Genomic DNA, 19,486 nt, shown 5'->3' on the forward strand with positions numbered 1-19,486 from the left:
TTGTGTTTCAAATGGTCAGGGAGAGAACGTGAAAATAATTGCGCTACCTGGATAAGGCAGTAGGATTTAAATGGCTGGACCAAAAGCAGCACAATTTAAATACCATGCGGCCAACCCCATCAAAAACAGTATTAGAAATCTGGTACTAGTTACGGTGCAGAAAGGTCTCACCTCCTTTCCCTCTCCGAATGCTCTAGTCATGTAAAATCCAGTTTTCTCCTCAGCTATAGAAGAAGTCCCTTTTTATACAGATAAAGACTGTAGAATAATAAGCAACTTATTGAGGTAAGGAAATATTGAACTATTTGAACAGTGTAAAAACAATTTAGCATCCTTGAATTGAGTCACCAGCAGAAAGACGTACAGAAGTCCTGTGCTCCATTCAATTGGAAATACGTCTCTGTTGTGTATTAATCATACAACAAATGGATTCGAAGAATAAGTTGTTTATTAAGATTCCAGGTAAAGAGGCCACCACATCCACACGGTAAGATGCAGCTTCCCCAACTGACCATTGATGACACTTAGATTCCAAGTGTCATCAATGACGTGGCTACTACATAAAACACAATTACCTCAACCCTCTTAGCCATGGTAACAAAAGGAAGAATAACAAATAATACAGTATTGAGTGGAAGAAGATAAAACATGTTATATTAACAAAAGATAAATGCGAAGTACAACACAACAGTCTCTGACAGACAGCACGCAAACGTTTTAACATTGCACGTTCTCAGCGATGGCTAATTGATCTAGCCACTGTTCTCCCTATTGCTGAAAGATGCCCCGTGCCACCTCACGGTGTAACTGCCACTAGTGATCCACCAGGCACCGCTGGCTGATCTCGTCCACCACTACATGCAAAGATCCTGCCAGCTGGTTCACAAGAAATACCCTGGCACTCTAGCCGCCTCTAGAGTTGAAGTGCATCCTCCATGGCCCTGACCTGCCCTGCTTGTTTCAGTACCACATGGTGCGGGTGTTGTCCATGAGAACTTGAACTAGACTCCCTTTGATGGGCGATAGGAAGGCCTTCAGTGTCAGGCAAGTGGTCAGTAACTCCAGTAGATGGGGGTTTTGAGATGGCTGTCCGCCGGAGACCAGAGACCAGAGACCAGAGACCTCTGATCTCCACATCTTCCAGACGACCTCTCAATCTCAGAACTGACGTATCTGTTACCCCGTCAGATCTGAGTGGGGCAGGGAGAGGGGTCTGTCTTTTGTAGTCTGCTCCGAAACATTGATGGAATATAAGATGGCTTGAAAAGGAATGGTAGGGCATAACCCAATTGGACAATTTGGAGCACCCACCCGACGGATATTATATTTTGACACCCTTGGAGGAAATGCTCTCACAGAGTGGTTGTGTGCCGCTAAGGATAAACTAAAGAGGCTTAGAAGCTGATGCCAGGGGATGGGAGACTAAGAAGTTCGCTGCCCCTAGTGGCCTGGATGTTGCCTGCTTGATTCCCGTCCACAACCCAAAAGGATTGGAGTACCTGTTGTGGTGGTGGATCTTTGCATGGTTGGCATGCCAAACCTCTGGAGTAGCCTTGAAAGGGGTAAAACAGCTGAGTATACTGCCTCGCAGGGGTAAAAGAGTGTAGTAAATGTGCAGTGGCCTGGCTTTCTTTAAAATGCTTCAATGCTGAATTGGCTTTTTTTCATTAACAGGTGAGACTAATCAAAATGCATGTCCGTTATTGAGGCTTGCACATTCCTAGAGAAGACAGTGGATCTCATCCAAGCATGCCACCAGCACTAACTGCGCTGCGAAGCAGATGGCCATCTCCAGTCCAGAGTGGATAATGTACTTTGTAGTGTCCTGACTGTCCTGGATGGTTGGAGCCAAATTAGTCCGAAAGTCCTCAGGGACTGCTGGCAAGATCTCATCTACCATGTCTCATAAAGCATGGGTATATCTCCCCAGTAACAGCGAGCATTGACTAACCAGATGACTAGACAAGCCAAGGAAAACATAGTTTCCCAAAGGTCTCAATATGTTTTGACAAGAAGAGTCTGACGGAAAGATTGGATTCACCTTACTGGTGTAAGCTTGAGCCACCAAACTCTCTGCTGTACGACGATGCGTCACAGAAGCAGGGCCTCTTGGCACCAGCCTCTGGCATCTGGCAAACTGCCTGTTCACTGGTGGATATGAAAAGGGCTTAGACCAGTGTGGTATCTGCTTCCAGCTTGCTGCTCAGCCAGTGTATGGTGTAGAATGTTAGCATGAGTGTATGATGTCATAGAGTGTTGTATGCATGCATGAATGTCAGTTGAGAGTAGGGCTGAGCAGCAAGCAGGCAGCTCCTGTTGGGGTCATTTATTGTTTACCTAATAAACTACATGAAGATACCATCCTGAATACGGACCTTTTATTCCGTTACAACACTGACGACGATCTGAAGAACCTACATGTGTTTCCTTAAGGATGTCTGAATTTTGAAAAATGAAGCAACTCCAAGGTATGATCTTGTGACTACATATGAACTTTAAAGCTTACTGGCACCATCTTACGAACCCCAACAGTGACCTCCCACCGGTCGCCCTTAATACCTAGGTGCCAGTCTCTGCTTCAATCCGCTTGGTATCTAATTAATGTAACGTTCGTGAGAGTGTTTCTCTTATTTATGCTCTTGGAACCTGTAACTACTGCCTTTACTTCTGCCTTGGAGCACCATTCTGCCACCTTGTGATTGCTCTGATGAATCAAGTGTGTCTGTCTATCTGCTCATTCTGCTTGTAACTCTGCTGTTCCTGTTCCTGCGGCATCTGCCTACAGTTCGAGTGTACCGGTTTACTGCCTGCCTGCTGTAATCTGCTTTGAAATACTATCACCTTTTGTGTGAGGAAGAGCGTCAAGTACTACGGTGCTTTCTACTTGTGCTTTGCTGCTTAGTGGTCCCCAGCCTTTCTGCTTTTCTACTTTCGAGCGTCCTGGGAGCACATTTCTGTGGAGAAAAACCATGTACCACCGTGTCTGTTCTACCTGTCCTATATTGCGGTGCTAGCAACTGGAGTCTGCGCCTTCACCTTCAAATTTGCGGTGACATAGGCTTCGTGACACTAATTCTGAGTACTTTGGGCGTTTTACATATATCCCTCTGTGTGCGCCTGAAACGGCGGTTAAACTGCTGCCCTACATTTTGAAATTGACACGAGCCGAAGACCAACACAGCGCGTGCAGCCTTACCTGTGTCCCGTGCTCTTGCGATGCCTCATCGACGTGTGCTGCCATTCTTCCTTCCACTTGGTGACGGTTGGAACCACGGTGATGCCGGGAGCCACCCGGCACGGCGTCACCAAGCGTGCCGCCATCTTGCGGCTGGCAAGGGCGGTGTTCCGGTTGTCTCGGCTGCCAACCATGTTTTCAAACGGTTGACAAGCTCGTCGTTTGTCTTCACCTCCTCGACAAGCAAATCCAGTTCCTTGCTGGCTGCCAATGGTGGGGTGTTTCCAGCATGTAATTGGCATTTTTATGTACTTTCAATCTTCTTGCCAATTGGTTGGATCCAAAGAGAAAAAGAAGAAATGAAAGGGAAATTTTGTTTTCGACGTCATGGCATCGTTGGTACAGCATTGCAGTTTAATTGGTCACGAAGCAGTGCCATCTAGCGGTCATCTAGCACCACTGCACCTTTTTGGAAAATGAAAAGTCCTCGTATTTGCATGTTAATTGCAGTGTACACCATGTGAGGTGCATTTTCTTCCAAATCCGTTGTTCATACCCGACGCAAGGTAGTGTTCCATTCTGTATAATGCATCAGATCCACTCTACAATGACTACGGTGACCACTTTATTTGTTTTATTTTATTATTTTACTGGAACAATGTTTAAAGTTTAAAATGCTTTTCATTTCTGTTATGAACCATTTTGACAACATGCATTTCCCGTGTTCTCGCAATTTTCGCTGACATTTTTGTTAACTATTGTTAGTATTTATTTTACATGTTGTTACAGTACTTGAGAGGGCCAGTATTTGCAGGTTTTAGAGCATCTGTTTAATAACTTAATGGCGGTATATCCTTACTTTACAGTCATTCTTAGACCAGTATTTCCAGGGTTTAGCGCTTTTGTTTTGAATAGCCTTCTGGCTGTATACTTCTCAATTCTTAGAGAGAATCTAGAGGTTTTTATCATAGTGTTATTGCAACGTTTATAGGTTTAAAAAATTCCATAGGGAATTTCTTATTGTGATCTAAGAGGGATTTTGCTCTTATGTTACGTGACTTGTCAGGTCACCAGTTTTTGGTATCATAATATGTTACATTCTATGCTACGTGACTTGCCAGGTCACCAACACTGCTATCCTTTATGATATGTTACCTTGCCTTGTTTCGTGACTCGTCAGGTCACTTACAATGTTATCTAAGGTGTCACTTTATCTTACATGTGCCTTATCCTTCGTGATTCCTGTTTCGTGATTCGTCAGGTCACTTACTAGGTTATCCAAGATGTTACCTTATTTTTCATGTTCCTTATCCTTCGTGATTGTCATTCACATTGTTTCTTCATACATTAGTGTTACATTACTTTACGTTGCATTTCCTTACTGTGCCTTTCTTTAGGGCATATATATGTGTATGTAATTGTGTTGTAATAGCTTAGGTTTGTTAATTCTGGTATCTTATCTATATATTCTTGTTCTTGGAATCTGTGTCACTCTGTATTTTCATCTTACATGGTACCTGTACGTTGATTTTACATTGTAAGGCTTTACTATTGTACTATTCTCATGTGTATTTTCTAAATTCCAAATGAGCTTTCCTTACACATCTCTTATTCATTTGAGAGTGTTTTTCTTGTCTTTGACGTGCACTGTCTGTTTTCTTTTGCTGTTTCTTCTTGCCATCTTCATTCTGGTATGGCCAACTAGTATGTTAGGTGGTGATTTGGAGCGTCAATTCCTTTTGTTATGTGTGTTTCATTTCTATTGCTACGGTTTTGTTGTCCTTCCGTATTTTGTTAGTTCTTTTTAGCTTGTGACATTTCCTACTTTTCCTCTTCTTTTGCGCTTCCTACACATGTTTTCTTTGTCGTTCTATTAAAGGGAGAAGATGGGTGTGTGTTATTTGGATTATTCCTGTTATTCCTTGTCGAGGTTTGCATTCCCTTTTTGCTTCCTTATTTTAGTGTTTATCTTCTCAGCATTAGTCTGCATATTAATTCTATTGTGTTATTGCAGAAACCTCTATCATTATATTTGCTATATTTCTCATTTAGTTACTTATGTTTATTGACATTCAGACTTCTTGCTTCTTCCCTGTAATGTCGCTATTATGCTTATTCTTGCATTTCAATTTTGTGTTTTTATTAAAGGGGGAAGATGTGTGGTATCTGCTTCCAGCTTGCTGCTCAGCCAGTGTATGGTGTAGAATGTTAGCATGAGTGTATGATGTCATAGAGTGTTGTATGCGCGCATGAATGTCAGTTGAGAGTAGGGCTGAGCAGCAAGCAGGCTGCTCCTGTTGGGGTTTCGTTCATTGTACCTTACTTCATTTATTGTTTACCTAATAAACTACATGAAGATACCATCCTGAATACGGACCTTTTATTCCGTTACAACAACCAGGTGCCCAAAACGGTATCAGTTACAGCTTCATTAAATGAAGCAATAGATCTGACAAAATTTGTCTTGACTGTAAAGCCTCTCTTAGTATGTTGGTATTGACTTCCACAGTTGTCCGTTGCAAATCTAATACTGCTGTCGCACGTCTCATTACTAAGGAAAAGGAAGCACTCTTTACTGCTGGTGGTCCCCAAGATAGCTAATTCTTCCTTGATATGGATAAGGAGGCAGCAAGCATTCATCTCTACAACAGAGTTAAATGATCATTGATGGATTTTTCTGAACATAAATCTTTTTTTGATGTAAAACTTTCAGGATTGCTACCAGGATTATCCCCATTTGTGCATCTGTCATGATGATGATGTTACATATTGAATACACCAGGGGTTTTAAGATTGACCAGCGATATTTGGACTGTTGGAATTAAAATTATATAGAACCTCAACACTATTGTTTAATCTGTGAACAGGGTCTTGCTTTATGTTTTTACTTATGTATTTCGGGTACAGGGATCCTCAACCCAGCATGGGGGAGGGGGTTCACAGCACCTCGCATTTTACATGCATATTACATATAGTTAGGGTGGAAAGTACAGACGCTGTAGAGATCCTATAACATCTAAGGAGATATGCAAGACATAAACATTAAACGGGTCTGATAACATGAGGCACTGGGGAATGTATAGTTGTCTACAAACCATGTAGGAGAAGGGAGATATGCTGTAGCAAAGTGAGCATGAAGAGGTCTGGAGAGTGCAGTGTTCAGATTATATAGATGGACATTTAGAGAAAATAGTGCAGAAAAGAATATGCCAAAGACCTAGGTGATTATGCCCGGTTATGCTAGAGTCTAGTAAGAATATTTTAATTCCATTTCAGAATTGGCAAAATGACAGGGCCTTTGATAGGTTGTTAGAGAGTGAACTCCCAATTCTGGAGGCATTTCCACTGTATGTGGTGGACACTTTAGGGTGCACTCGGGTTGAGCAGAGGCCTATGCTCTGGTAGGAGAGCAACAAATATTTTGTAGAGGTTTCCCGTGTAATCTCGAAATTCAAGGACACTGGGCAGATAGGAAACAAGAGGCAGGCCAGAAAATGGAAGAGTATTTAATCACCAATTCATGATGGACTATCATGCCAACATATTAATAAAATAATTTGAACAGTGTGTGTACTTGTAAGTGTACAACAGCCAACAAAACTCCTCACTTTGGTGTTCGATACACAATTCTCTTGCCTTTAAATAAGTAAAAGACAAAATATCTGAAAAGATAACTATAAATTACTTTTTGAAACACTCTCATCAGAGGAACACCACTGAATTATTTTACCTGCCTCCTAACATGACTATATGGAACACCATTGTTGTGGTTTGTACTCATGGTCCTTCAGCCCAGTGCCTGGCTCATGCAACCCTTACCCTTGGCCAAGTCGCTGGGCAACCATTACATTCTAGTGGTTACCAGTGACATAACAATCTGCTGTACTGGGGCTGGTGGGATGCTAGGGATTGTTGGGTCAGTTGGAGACTGAGCTGCTGTTGGACTGGTGATCCTATTTGCTATTACTGAATAAACATCTGGAAATGGACTTGCTGCACGTGTGATGTATTTACCTTAACAACCATAGTCCTTGTTGAGTTGGAATCAGGACTCGTAGATGAGTTGCCTTGAAGAAAGGTTTATTCCAAAACAAAAACAAAAAAAGCACTGCCGGTTACAGGTCAAGCTCCGGCTGGCTCCACGCAACTGTCCCCTCTTGATTCATGGGACCGATCAAGTGTTTTTAATCTAGAACACACTGATCGTGCCACGAACCAAGAGTTTGTACAATAACACATAGATGAGCTCGTGCATGCAAGCATGAGGACAACAGTAGAAAGGTAAGTATAACATGTATAACACATATAACACATCTTCCCCCCTTAAATTTTTTTTTTTTAAAAGAACAATATCTAATAAACAAATTTGTTATGGATAAATGAAACAAAATCAAACATCCAACCTGGTTTTTTACGTTGGCGTTTTCCAGAGTCTACAGTGTAATCGGTATCATTCGAAACATTGACTAATTCAGTATTACGAGTGGGACAATCTACAAGATCTACTTCATCAAAACTGTCAAAGGACTTCGGTTCACATTCAGAATTGAGATAAACACTTTTATCACCTTTGAGAACAGCAATTCTGCTTAAATTCCAAACTTTATTGTTGGCGAGTCTGACTGAATGCTTAAGTACTTCTTTTATTTCAAAAGGACCCATAAATTGGCTCTCACCTTTTTTGACTTTCCAAGGTTTTCTTACTTTAACAAGCATCCCTACATTGACAATAGGATTATGTACAGACCCTCTTTTCTTATCATATCGTTCTTTATTAATAGCATGATTTAGGATGAGATTTTTCTTTACAGTTTCCAAATCTAGATTAGACCTGGTAGAAGGAGCTAACCATGCAGGGTTGCATTTGGTCCTTGGAAGTCCACCTCTCATAATTTCGAACAGGGAGTAACCTGTCATGACATTAGTGGAGGTTCTGTACATCCATACTCCCATTTATCATTTTCAATACCCGTAACTTGAACAGCACTTTTGAGGACTCTATTGAATCTCTCAATAACACCATTGCCACTAGGATTGTACAGAGAAGTGATACAATGAATTATTCCCACTCTTTTAAAATACGCTTTTGCCTTGTTAGAAAGGAACTGAACCCCATTATCAGTAATAAGGCATATAGGTAACCCCTCCTCAGTGAAAGTTTCATCCAGAAAGGATAGAACAGAATCAGTGTCCACTTTTGCTACAACTTTGATAACTGGCCATTTTGAAAAAATATCAATGGTTGCAAGAACATATTTAGAATTTGGACCAACTGGACCCATAATATCCATGGCAATGGTATGCCACGGATAGTCCGGAATGGTATGGTCACCAAGATTAGGTTTAAGGGTAACTAGTGTCTTGTCTGCATTAGCACATGTGATGCAGTTTCTAACGATACGTTCGATGAAGATATCCATGCCAGGCAACCAAAAATTATTTTTTACCTTTTGTTTGGTTCTAACAATGCCACAGTGACCCTCGTGACCATGTGAAATGATATCATGTCGTAACTTACATGGAGGAATGGCTCGATCACTTCTTTTAAGTACACCATCAATCAATGAAAGTTCATCTCTTATTTCCCCAAAACACCTAAGGTCAGCACTGATGTTTTTTTTATTAGGCCATCCATTTAAAATGTACTTTTCTACATTTTTTAATACAGGGTCATTGCCAAATTCTTTAAACCAAACATTACGGTCAATTGGCAAGGAATCCTCATCATGCACTAAAGCAATATGAAAATCATCCCACTCATTGTAGGTACTTTCTTTGAGTGGTAAGGGCATCCTTGACAGAAAATCAGCAGTTACATTTTCTTTACCAGGTACGTAAACAATGGTATAAATAAAATCCTGGAGACGCATGGACATGCGTGCTATACGTGCAGAAGCTTTCAACATGCCTTCAGTGGTTAAAAGGCGTACTAAAGGTTTATGGTCACTTCTAATTAAACATTCCTTTCCCCACACAAACACCCTGAAGTGCTAAAGTGCCCATACGCAAGCTAAAGTTTCTCTCTCTATAGTGGAGTATTTCTCCTCTGGAGGTGAGTGCTCTCGATGCATGAGCAAGGATGCATTCCCTACCAGTATTGGACTTCTGTGCCAAAACTGCTCCTAAACCTCTTGAGCTAGCATCTGTGGTAATAATGCAAGACCGTGACGGGTCAAAACTTGAAAGTGCAGTAGCAGAACAGATGGCTTTTTTGACGTCCATAAATTCAGTTTCACAATTCTTAGACCACAAAAACTTGTTTTTGTTTTTGATTTTTTGTCTTATGTTGAATGTACGACAAGAGAAGTTCGGCACATATTTTGAATAAAATTCAGTAAGACCCAAAAAGGACCTGACATCGTCTTTAGATTTTGGATGAGGAGCAGATTGAATAGCCTCAACTAAGTCATTTTTGGGTTTGATTCCCTCTTCACACAGTTCGTGACCAAGATAAGTCACAGATTTCACTCCAAATCTACATTTGGAATGCTTTATAGTCAAACCGTGATCAGAAAGAACCTTAAGTACGTTCTCCAATGCCGATAAGTGAACCTAGGAATCACTTCCAAAAACAAGAATGTCGTCTTGGAAACAAATAGCGTTATTGCAATTCTTTAGAATGTCCTGCATCACACGTTGGAAAATAGCTGCAGCAGAAGCTAGACCGAAAGGCATTCTATTATACCTGAAACACCCGAAAGGGGTAATGAATGCAGTGTAATCTTTGCTATTTTCATGTAACTCAATCTGGTGATAAGTTGCAGATAAATCGATAGTTGAAAACAATTTAGCCCCCCCAACACTGGTCAACATTTCTGAAATACGTGGTAAAGGAAATTGATCAATGAAAATGTTGTTGTTTAAATGGCGTAAGTCGATGCATAATCTAATTTTCCAATTGGCGCATTTGGCAACGACAATGGGTGAAATCCATTCTGAAGATTCAATCTTCTCAATTATGCCATCTTTTACTAGAGAATCAAGTTCATTTTTAACCTCTTCGCGCACAGCTAAGGGAATGTTACGTGCCTTGTGAATTTTTGGACACAAGTCTTTTTTTAAACGAATCTCATGTTTAAAGCCAATTAATTTACCTATATCAGTCCTAAAAGCACTGGGAAATTTGTGTATTAAGTGTTCACTAAGACGGTTAGACTCATCAATAGCCATTACTGGATTAGGGCTATTTGGGTTGAGAATAATATCTAATTTACCTTTGATCATACCAGCTTAAAACTGAAGGACCTTTTTTTGACACACATAGTGTGGCAGTACACTCACGGTTCTTGAATCTAAAAATTAGAGTTCTGTATCCCAGAATATAAATTCTTTCACCAGAATAGCCCTCTGGGCTGATGTCCGGTAATTCTAACTCATTACCTAATTTTGGTACAAATTGTGAATTCCAAACAGTCTCTTTCACAATACAGTAAGGTAACCCTGAATCTGCATACATTTTGGTGTTAACCCCGCCAGTAACCATATCACAAACAGGTTTCTTTTTAATAACTGATTTGTCAATGTTCAGAATAGGATGTTCAGGATCCTTAATGTTGAGAACATAGGAACTTGCATCACCGCAATCAGAATTAAGTTCTTCACCATCACTATCATCAGTTTGATCTATACACTTGACTTTGTTGTTAACGTTCTTTTTGTTGCAAGCTTTTGAGAAATGACCAACTACGCCGCAATTTGAACATTTCTGCTTAATGGCTGGACAGAATTTATAGTTAGCAAGGTGAGTTTTACTAAAACATCTGTAACACTTCAAATTGTCTTTTTGGTCTTCACTTTTGCCCTTGAAAGAACTGGTGGTTTTATTTTTTTTTAGGTCTTGTTCTCTTGGCCCTTAACCTGTTTGGCGCTTCTAGATGACATTTCAGATTTCCTTACGATGGCTAGTATATTTTCAAGATCAGAATCACCATTGACCCATAACCTTTCTTGAATCGTAGAATTATTAGAATGCATTACTACTTGATCTCTAACGAACTCTTCTTGTAAAATACCAAACTTGCAATCTAAAGACAAAGTTTTAAGAGCGGAAACATAACTGTCAACGGATTCATCAGTAAGCGGTTTCCTTTAAAAAAATGTGTACCTAGAAATCCCAATACACACTTTAGGTGAACAGTAGCGTTTGAAATCAGAAATAGCTTTTTAAAAAACATTTCCATCACCACTAACTTCGGTTCTGGGTAATTGGTTAAACGCTTTAAGTCCCTCAGGACCTAAGGAATGTAAGAAAATGCCTTTTTTTCATGTGGTTTCATTTTACCATTAGCATCTAACGTTTCAATGTTTCAATGTAATGTAATAGGCTTGTGGAGGAGCAAGGGTATAACCATGCGCACACATACTGAGAAATTAGAGAAAGAGAAAAGAAAGGAAAGAAAATAAGAAGAAATTTAAAAGGAAAGAAAAGAAATCTGACTTTCACTCACACCTATATGTCACTAAATAAGGTTCATGTAATTGGTTACAACTAATCTGCTTATGCTGCAATGAGGATACTTAGAAATGTGATAATACAAAACAATGAAGAAAAAAAAATACAACTTTTCACAAGAAGAGAGATCCTGTAATGGAATACTGAATGTGACCACAAAAGAAAATACTGAATTAAGCCACTAGATGGCGAAAAAGTTTTCTTAATGCTGAACTGAAAACTCGGTGAAATCACGTTCACACGTTTGCACCACACGGAGAGTCAGAATGCGAACTCAACCGGATAATAGATTGAGTGTTTGCGGTGGTAGAGGAAGTTGCATTAAGTTGAGAAGTCCGATGATTTCTTGAAACCCCCCAAAAAACAAGTTTTTTGGAGAACGACAAACCTATTGTAGAAGGAGAAAAATGAAAATAAATTATTAAATAGTACCTTAGTATTGTATTAAACTTTCGACACTTCCAAAGGAAATGAAGAACAGCAGGAGATGAAACTGACGAACTGAAATCTCACAGAAAAAAAAAATGCCGGATGATTGTAGTTTTACGTGTTACGTAGTACGTTGAGACGGAACACACGTCACAAGTACAGCTGCATCACAGGAACAAGAAGAAGGAACGTTCCTTCCGAGGAGTCTACTTCGGAACGAGGCTGAAGATTCTGCTACAAGTCCGGTGAGTGAAGCGTTGGTTATGTTTTAAAACATAACATGTACACAGATGCTTGCAAGCGGCGAGTGCTCGGCACCTCCCAAAGGACAAATGCTTACACTGTTATGGCTCCGCACCTACGCAACAGTTCAAGGAATACCCTCAGCATGAATTCCCTCTCTGTCGCGCACTGCTTCAGTTTCACCAAAATGAATATCCAAAATGACCACAATGAATATCCAAAATGACCACTTGTAGCTCGTGTAAATAAAAAAACTTCCAATCAAGTAGAAAGGAGTAGTTAGAAACGGGAACAAAAAACATAACTTCAAACGAGATAGAATATTCGGATAATCTAAATTTAGCGTGGACAGCTTTGAAGTAAAAAAAACGAGTGAAAATCCAAGTAGTAGGTTCGATGAATAAGTGCTTCCTTAGATCGTCGCCAAATTGTTGAGTTGGAATCAGGACTCGTAGGTGAGTTGCCTTGAAGAAAGGTTTATTCCAAAAATGCTTACTAGGGACCCTAGTGCTGATGAAGACCTCCATAATTCAATTTTCCTCTCAGGTCAGTTTGAAATGTGCTGTACTGAGATAGCCGCCTTAAGGAACCAGGAAAACTTGAGCTGTGGACATTGTAATGGGGATTGACCTTTCTCCAGCGGCAATGGAAGAGAATATTTTGTGCCTAGACAGTGGGAGTATTCTGATACGGATCATCATGGTTAATTGTAATAAGAATTATACAATGCTGATAACCATTTGTTGTACATCTATGTCACAATAAGGATTCAAAACACTGGTGGTGCAGGATCACACAATCAAGATTTGTTTTTGTATACTAAATGACTCAAGTACTATCGGTGTTAATTAAGATATATTAATAAAATAAACAATGTACCACCAGAATATCAATTTTTAAATCTCGTACTACATAAATATCATGCCTAGAATATCGATTACATAACTACCATAAAGGTGAGTACATGTAGGTAAGTATTTACGATACATAAATTAACATATGCATATGAGTTAAGAAAAGTAAATACTTACCTGCATATGCTTGTAGGAAGGTAGGGTCTGACTGCATGGTTACCCCCACTTTTTTACTGGTGTTTTGCTGGTTTTTGGCTGGGATCCTGCTCTTCACGACCCCAAGCTTTCTCCCTAAATTGGATGTGCATGTACTTTAGGTACACTCCAAATTGGATTCTGTGGTACCCTTATCAGTCCCTAGTATATGGAACACCATGTACCCAGGGCATAGGTACCCCAGAGGCCTCCCAGGGGCTGAAGCATATATTGTGCCAACCCTGCAGCTACTGCAGCCTGTGTAAGGTGGTGCATGCACCCCTTACTTAGATACAGGATCCCTATATTTATTCTAAATCACTACACATATAAACCTATCAGTCACCCCTATGGCAGGCTTTAACAATCTTGAAGGCAGGGTGCTGGGTTTTATGTGAGAGGGTGGCCCTGCATGAGTAGGGCCCCTCGGAAGCCTTCGGAACCTATTTTCCGGAGTTGTCAGTGACGCAGCCAACCATATATATTTAAGTGTATTATAACCTTGCGGTAAATGCCAACTTTAAAACGGCTGCTTAGAAACATGTCGTGTTTCGTGTCAAACACCTTGGAATCATACCTCTCTGCCAGTTACTGGCGGGGGAGGTATGATTCCACCCTCCTAGTGGGGCTAATGTGAAACACCGGTATACCCGGTACCAGCTTTCTCGACCTGGGCATCACAAAATGGATGCTGCCAGCCACGAGTCTGCCCTCCTGCTGCTGAGCCAAGCTTGAGCAGATGAAGGCCTGACAATAGGTTTCCTGTCACAGGGAGGTGTGACCACCTCCCAGACAGGCTTTAATGTATTGGGGCTGGGTGGGTGCACTCTTAGAGTGCCAGAAAGTCTGCAATGGGGGCAAATTTGGTGTCCCCATTAATAGTCTGGCTCAAACCAGTTGCAGGAGCCATTTGCTCCAGCTCTGGTGCGAAACTGGACAAAGGACATGGGTGTAGACACCCCTCTGTCCTGCCCCTCCCCTAGGAGGGTCCCCAGAGTCAGTCCAACCCCTTCCTTGGCAATAAAGTGGGAAACTTGATTACAGGACTTTGGATTTTACCTGGACTAAACTCTGCAAGCAGAAAACAAGTACTTTGACAGTCTACACTTCGCTGGACGACAGAAGAATCTCCCTTGGAGTAAAGGAGTTACTCCCCTGCAGCAGCAAGCACCTAAACGCATCTGACCGGTTTGCATCTCCCGAGCTCCTGAGGACTACGAAGATTTCTGCAACACAGGAGGTGGGCTCCCGAGCGTCTCTGAGGTCGATCTGCTCTCTCAGCAATCCTGAGAGCAGTATCCCTCGTGGGGACTGTGCAACCCGAACCCCTGTGCACGTGTACTTTTGCAGCAGCATATGCTTTTTGGCGATCCCTGAGGCTGTGCTTTGGACTCCGTGTAGTCCCGAGCAGTATTTCCACCGAAGATCTCCGGCCTCCACTCCACGAGTGCTCTGTGGGTTGGTGCTTTGTGATTCCGCTCGAGTTCCCTTCGCGATTCCTGGTCCGTTGGCCTGTGTGTCCTGGCAAGGGTGACTTTAATTTTTCTTGGGCTTCCCTGGTTGCTCCAGACATGCTCTGACTCCCCATAGCTTGGAGAGTCTCCTGGACCTTGTTCCTCTTTGTGTTCTTTATTCTCTTTTAGCCATTTGCAAATGCGTTTCGTCGCAGCGGGACTGTCCCCTTATGACAAGTTGTTTTAAGAGCCAAAGAAAAACGATAGGAACTACACGTGACAAAACACAGAGTGAATCGTACAAAACAAAGATCTAATACACATGTAAAATTGGTAACGGATTACACACAACTGAGTCATGTTCTACGAAAAAATCTTCGTAAACGTTGGGATATTTTAAGAGCAGACAGAAGTCTAGAGGGATGCATCATATCTACACCACAGGTGACCTACTGGAGAGGCAGGACATTAGGATCCATGCTTAGCCCGAGTTACCCAGCATCGATACGAAATGAACAATGGCTAAACCTGTTGTTAAAAGGATTCTACAAATGTGGGAATTGTGGAATGTGCAAATGGGCACAAGATAAAACCAGGGAATTCAGTGTCAGTCCTGACCAAATGTACACAATACTGACTAACATCAATTGTAACACGAAATTCATTGTTAATGTTATTTCTTGCAAATGTAACAGAATTTACGTGGGTAGTACAATAAGACCCTTGAAAGTTAGGATAAGTGAAAATTGGAGAGCTATAAAGCAAAATGATGTGAGATATCCAATTGCGGAACATGTTAATAATTGTGAGAAACAAGGAAGCAACAAAATGTTTACTTTCTTTGGTATCGAACATGTTACTAGAGATCCTAGGGGCGGTGACCGGGAACTGAAACTGCGCAGGCATGAAGCCAAATGGATAATGCGCCTGAGGGCAGTTGAAGACGGATTAAATTTCAATCAGGAATTGCAATACTTCTTAGGAAATTAAATACGTGGGTGGATGGGCAATGAATGGGGCTCATAATATGGGAAACTACTGTTAAAAGCAAAACGACAATCGTGAACATTGCCTGCGCCATATTGTCTGGTGGAAATTTCTATGTGCACATAAGCTACAGTCATTTTAATCTATAACAGCCATTTTGTACTCTGTTGGTCACCTTTGTTTCACCCTGCCCTTACTAGCATCCCTCTGACCGACCTGGTATGTGTGCTGGGGGCTATAAACTCTATTGCCACAACAAACCTCAGCGCCACTAGCTGCCACAAACTCGTTTTTCCTCTCATCTCTGTTTACAGGCAAACCTTTGGACGCTCTACACCTCACTGCACCTAGTTACACAAACAGGTTCCAAACACCAAAAAGACTCTTGCAACATGATTTATTGCACTGTAAACAGCAAGACTTGTTTTTACCAACAACGGGACCGGTTTTTATCAACAGAACGGACAGTTACATCTGGCCGGTCTCACATGTTTTAGACCCTGAAGCAAGGTCCAGCTGCAAGATAAGATTGTCTGTTTGACCTGGGTGGGAAGAGAATTACTGTTGGGCTTGTGTGACAACCTGCCCGGGGCGAGGACTCCAAGCTTGTGTAACCATGTTGATGAAACAAATGCATTGTGTCAAACCTCTATAAAAGGAAGAGCCAAAGGAGTTAACTGCAGAACACCTCCCTCAGACATCCCGGTGTCTGCAGTTGACGTGATCTCCTCATGAGAAATAAACCTTTTTCTTGTCTTCCAGTTTCCAGCGCTTGCCTCATTATTTTGATAGCGAACCCAACGTGAATTAGAGGTGGAACCCTGCACCAGGCAGCATTGAGGGTCTTAGAAGACTCGCTGCCTTTCACAAATTGGCACCCAAACGTAAGGGCCCATCAGTGACTTGTGGGTCCGGTAGAGAGGTCCTAACGACGGAGTGAACGACTAAACGATTGGGGTATACCTGCCTGAGAAGACCCTCGTCTGGCTGCCGATCGACTGAACTTCACCGGTTCCGAACGGACCTCTCTCGAGTGACCTGCGGTCCTGACTGGGACCTTAGAGGAACGCCGCATTGATTGTTGGAGTGAGAGGACAACCAGGGGCTGGAAGGGGAAGACGAAGAACTGTCCATACGGCTGGGTAAGGTCGTGAAAAAACAACTTAAATTGATTGATTGATTGATTGAATAGTTTGATTGAAATACTAGTATTCCTTTTTTATTGAGTTATTTGAGACATTCCCTGCTTGCAAACAACGAAGAATAGGAATATTCTCTCTCTTTGCAGACAGCGAAGGGCAGGTAGTGCAGACTTTTTGTCTAAATTAATTGAGATATTCATTTTGACCGATACATACGTCATGCCTGTTTTCTCTAGATTGTTTGTTTGTAATTGTTTTGGACCGGACCGTTTGTTAGAGGTCAGTCAGCCGGTGCCACCGGAAGGCACCCCTAACAAGGACATGTACGTAAAGTATGGATTAGCCACCGTAGCTTATAGAAAACTATGGCATAAATACGCTAGGAAGGACCGGGTAAATCAGTGGCCACTGACGGGATCTTTCGATCCCGCTAAAATAGAAACGTTAGAATTAGCTCTCCACAAAAAGAAAACTAGACCAGCCATGTTTGACAGTTTTGGTTTATGGCGAAAAGAGGCAGTTCAAAGAAAGAAAAGAGTTGAAGCTAGACAAGATAAAGAAACACGAAAATCAGCTTACCAAGTCTGTAAAAAGTTAGAAGAAAAACTAAAAGAAAAAGAAATCGATAACAAGGAACAGGAATAAAAAATATCAATGCCCTGTTAGAATGCCCTCAAATCTTTACCCCGAGTAACCGGCAAAACAAAGGGTAGATGATGATTTATTGTTAGGTCCCCCAATCATATACATGCCAGCCCCTTACGCCCCTACTCATCACGTAGTACAACGCCAGGACCCCCAAAGTATAGCCGGAGGTGGCACGATCGCCTCAGTCTCCACCGCCTCTGCTCCCACCGAGTCACCCGCACCAAATGCCTCATCAAAGGATACAGTAGTAGAGGTAAGATCAAAAGAAAAATGAGCGCCCAGGGTCCCGCGATTAAGTACAAATGAGCGAGCAGGCATTGATAAAATAGTTAAATCCCTCATAGATAGGAAGGAGACAGAAGATTATGTAACTAGCATATGCAACTCCTATGTTGAAAATCACAAACGATACTTTATTGTATGTCTCTGTTACCACACTCTTACTGCATATGAAGAGAAATACCAAGATGTAGGCCCCGAGCAACTAGTAGCTCTCTATAGGAAAGTAGACACCGGAGATGAAGGCAACAACGATGTTACAGAACTCTTTTCATCCACACTGGAAGTATTCCGCCACCTTGTGGAACAAGGACGGATAGATAAGGACAGGACATCTAAGATAGCAGGACCCCCGGTGGAAAAACCAGATAGTATGATGCCGATAAAAGAAGCTGCCCCTTATTGGGTACCTCCTAGAGGACAAGGGACTCATGACGATCAATCAATCAATCATTTGCATTTATAAAGCACGCTACTCACCCGTGAGGGTCTCAAGGCGCTGGGGAGGGGGGGGGGGGGGTCAGTGCTCGAAGAGCCAGGTCTTGAGCTGCCTTCTGAAGGAGAGGTGGTCCTGTGTGGCGCGAAGGTGGCTGGGAAGAGATTTCCAGGTCTTCGCTGCTAGGTAGGAGAAGGACTTGCCTCCGGCGGTGGTTTTGCGGATGCGAGGTACGACAGCCAGGGCTTGTCCGGTTGAGCATAGGGTGCGAGGAGGAGTGTAGAAGGAGACTCGGTTGTTGATGAGTTTTGGTCCGAGATTGTGCAGGGCTTTGTGTGCGTGGATGAGGAGTCTGAAGGTGATCCTCTTGTTGACTGGAAGCCAGTGGAGTTTCATCAGGTGTCCGGAGATGTGGTGGTGGCGAAGTATGTTCAGGATGAGTCGTGCGGCCGCGTTCTGGATTCGTTGAAGTTTTCTCTGCAGTTTGGTGGTGATGCCGGCGTACAGAGTGTTTCCGTAGTCCAAGCGGCTGGTGACGAGGACGTGGGTGACGGTCTTCCTGGTGTCAGTGGGGATCCAGCAGAAGATCTTGCGGAGCATGCGGAGGGTGTTGAAGCATGCAGAGGTCACCGAGTTGACCTGTCTGGTCATGGAGAGGGATGAGTCCAGGATGAAGCCGAGGTTGCGTGCGTGGTCGGTGGGTTGGGGAGTGCTGCCTAGGGCGGGGGGCCACCAGGAGTCGTCCCAGGCGGTGGGTGTAGGGCCGAGGATGAGGACCTCCGTCTTCTCTGAGTTTAGTTTGAGCCGGCTGTCTGTCATCCAGTTCGCCACTTCCTTCATGCCTTCGTGTAGTCTGGTTCTTGCTGCGGTGGGGTTGTTGGTGAGGGATAGGATGAGCTGGGTGTCGTCGGCGTAGGATATGAGGTTGAGTCCATGTTTTCATGCGATGTTCGCCAGGGGGGTCATGTAGATGTTGAAGAGGGTGGGGCTGAGGGAGGATCCTTGGGGGACGTCGCAGATGATCTCCGTAGCTGTGAATCTGAAGGGGGGGAGGCGGACTCTCTGAGTTCTTCCGGAGAGGAAGGAGATGATCCAATCCAAGGCCTTGCCTCTGATGCCTGTGTTGCTGAGGCGACGTATCAGGGTATGGTGACAGACCGTGTCGAAGGCTGCGGAGAGGTCCAGGAGTATG

At 42.6% G+C, this 19,486-nt stretch overlaps 1 protein-coding gene across 1 annotated transcript in view; it reads right to left on the reverse strand.

Moving 5' to 3' along the window:
• LOC146856132 (uncharacterized) overlaps positions 1-19,486 on the reverse strand; it is a 376,777-nt gene that overhangs the window by 172,118 nt on the left and 185,173 nt on the right. Inside the window, exons 20-23 of the mRNA XM_085651211.1 lie at positions 7,852-8,006; positions 7,591-7,743; positions 7,190-7,242; positions 3,197-3,358 (exon numbers count right to left, since the gene is read on the reverse strand). Coding sequence (XP_085507337.1) covers positions 3,197-3,358; positions 7,190-7,242; positions 7,591-7,743; positions 7,852-8,006 — 523 coding nt within the window. The remainder of the gene's footprint in view (positions 1-3,196; positions 3,359-7,189; positions 7,243-7,590; positions 7,744-7,851; positions 8,007-19,486) is intronic.

The sequence above is a fragment of the Triturus cristatus genome, chromosome 4_1 (genome assembly GCF_964204655.1).
Source record: "Triturus cristatus chromosome 4_1, aTriCri1.1, whole genome shotgun sequence".
In the NCBI taxonomy this organism is placed as follows: domain Eukaryota; kingdom Metazoa; phylum Chordata; class Amphibia; order Caudata; family Salamandridae; genus Triturus; species Triturus cristatus.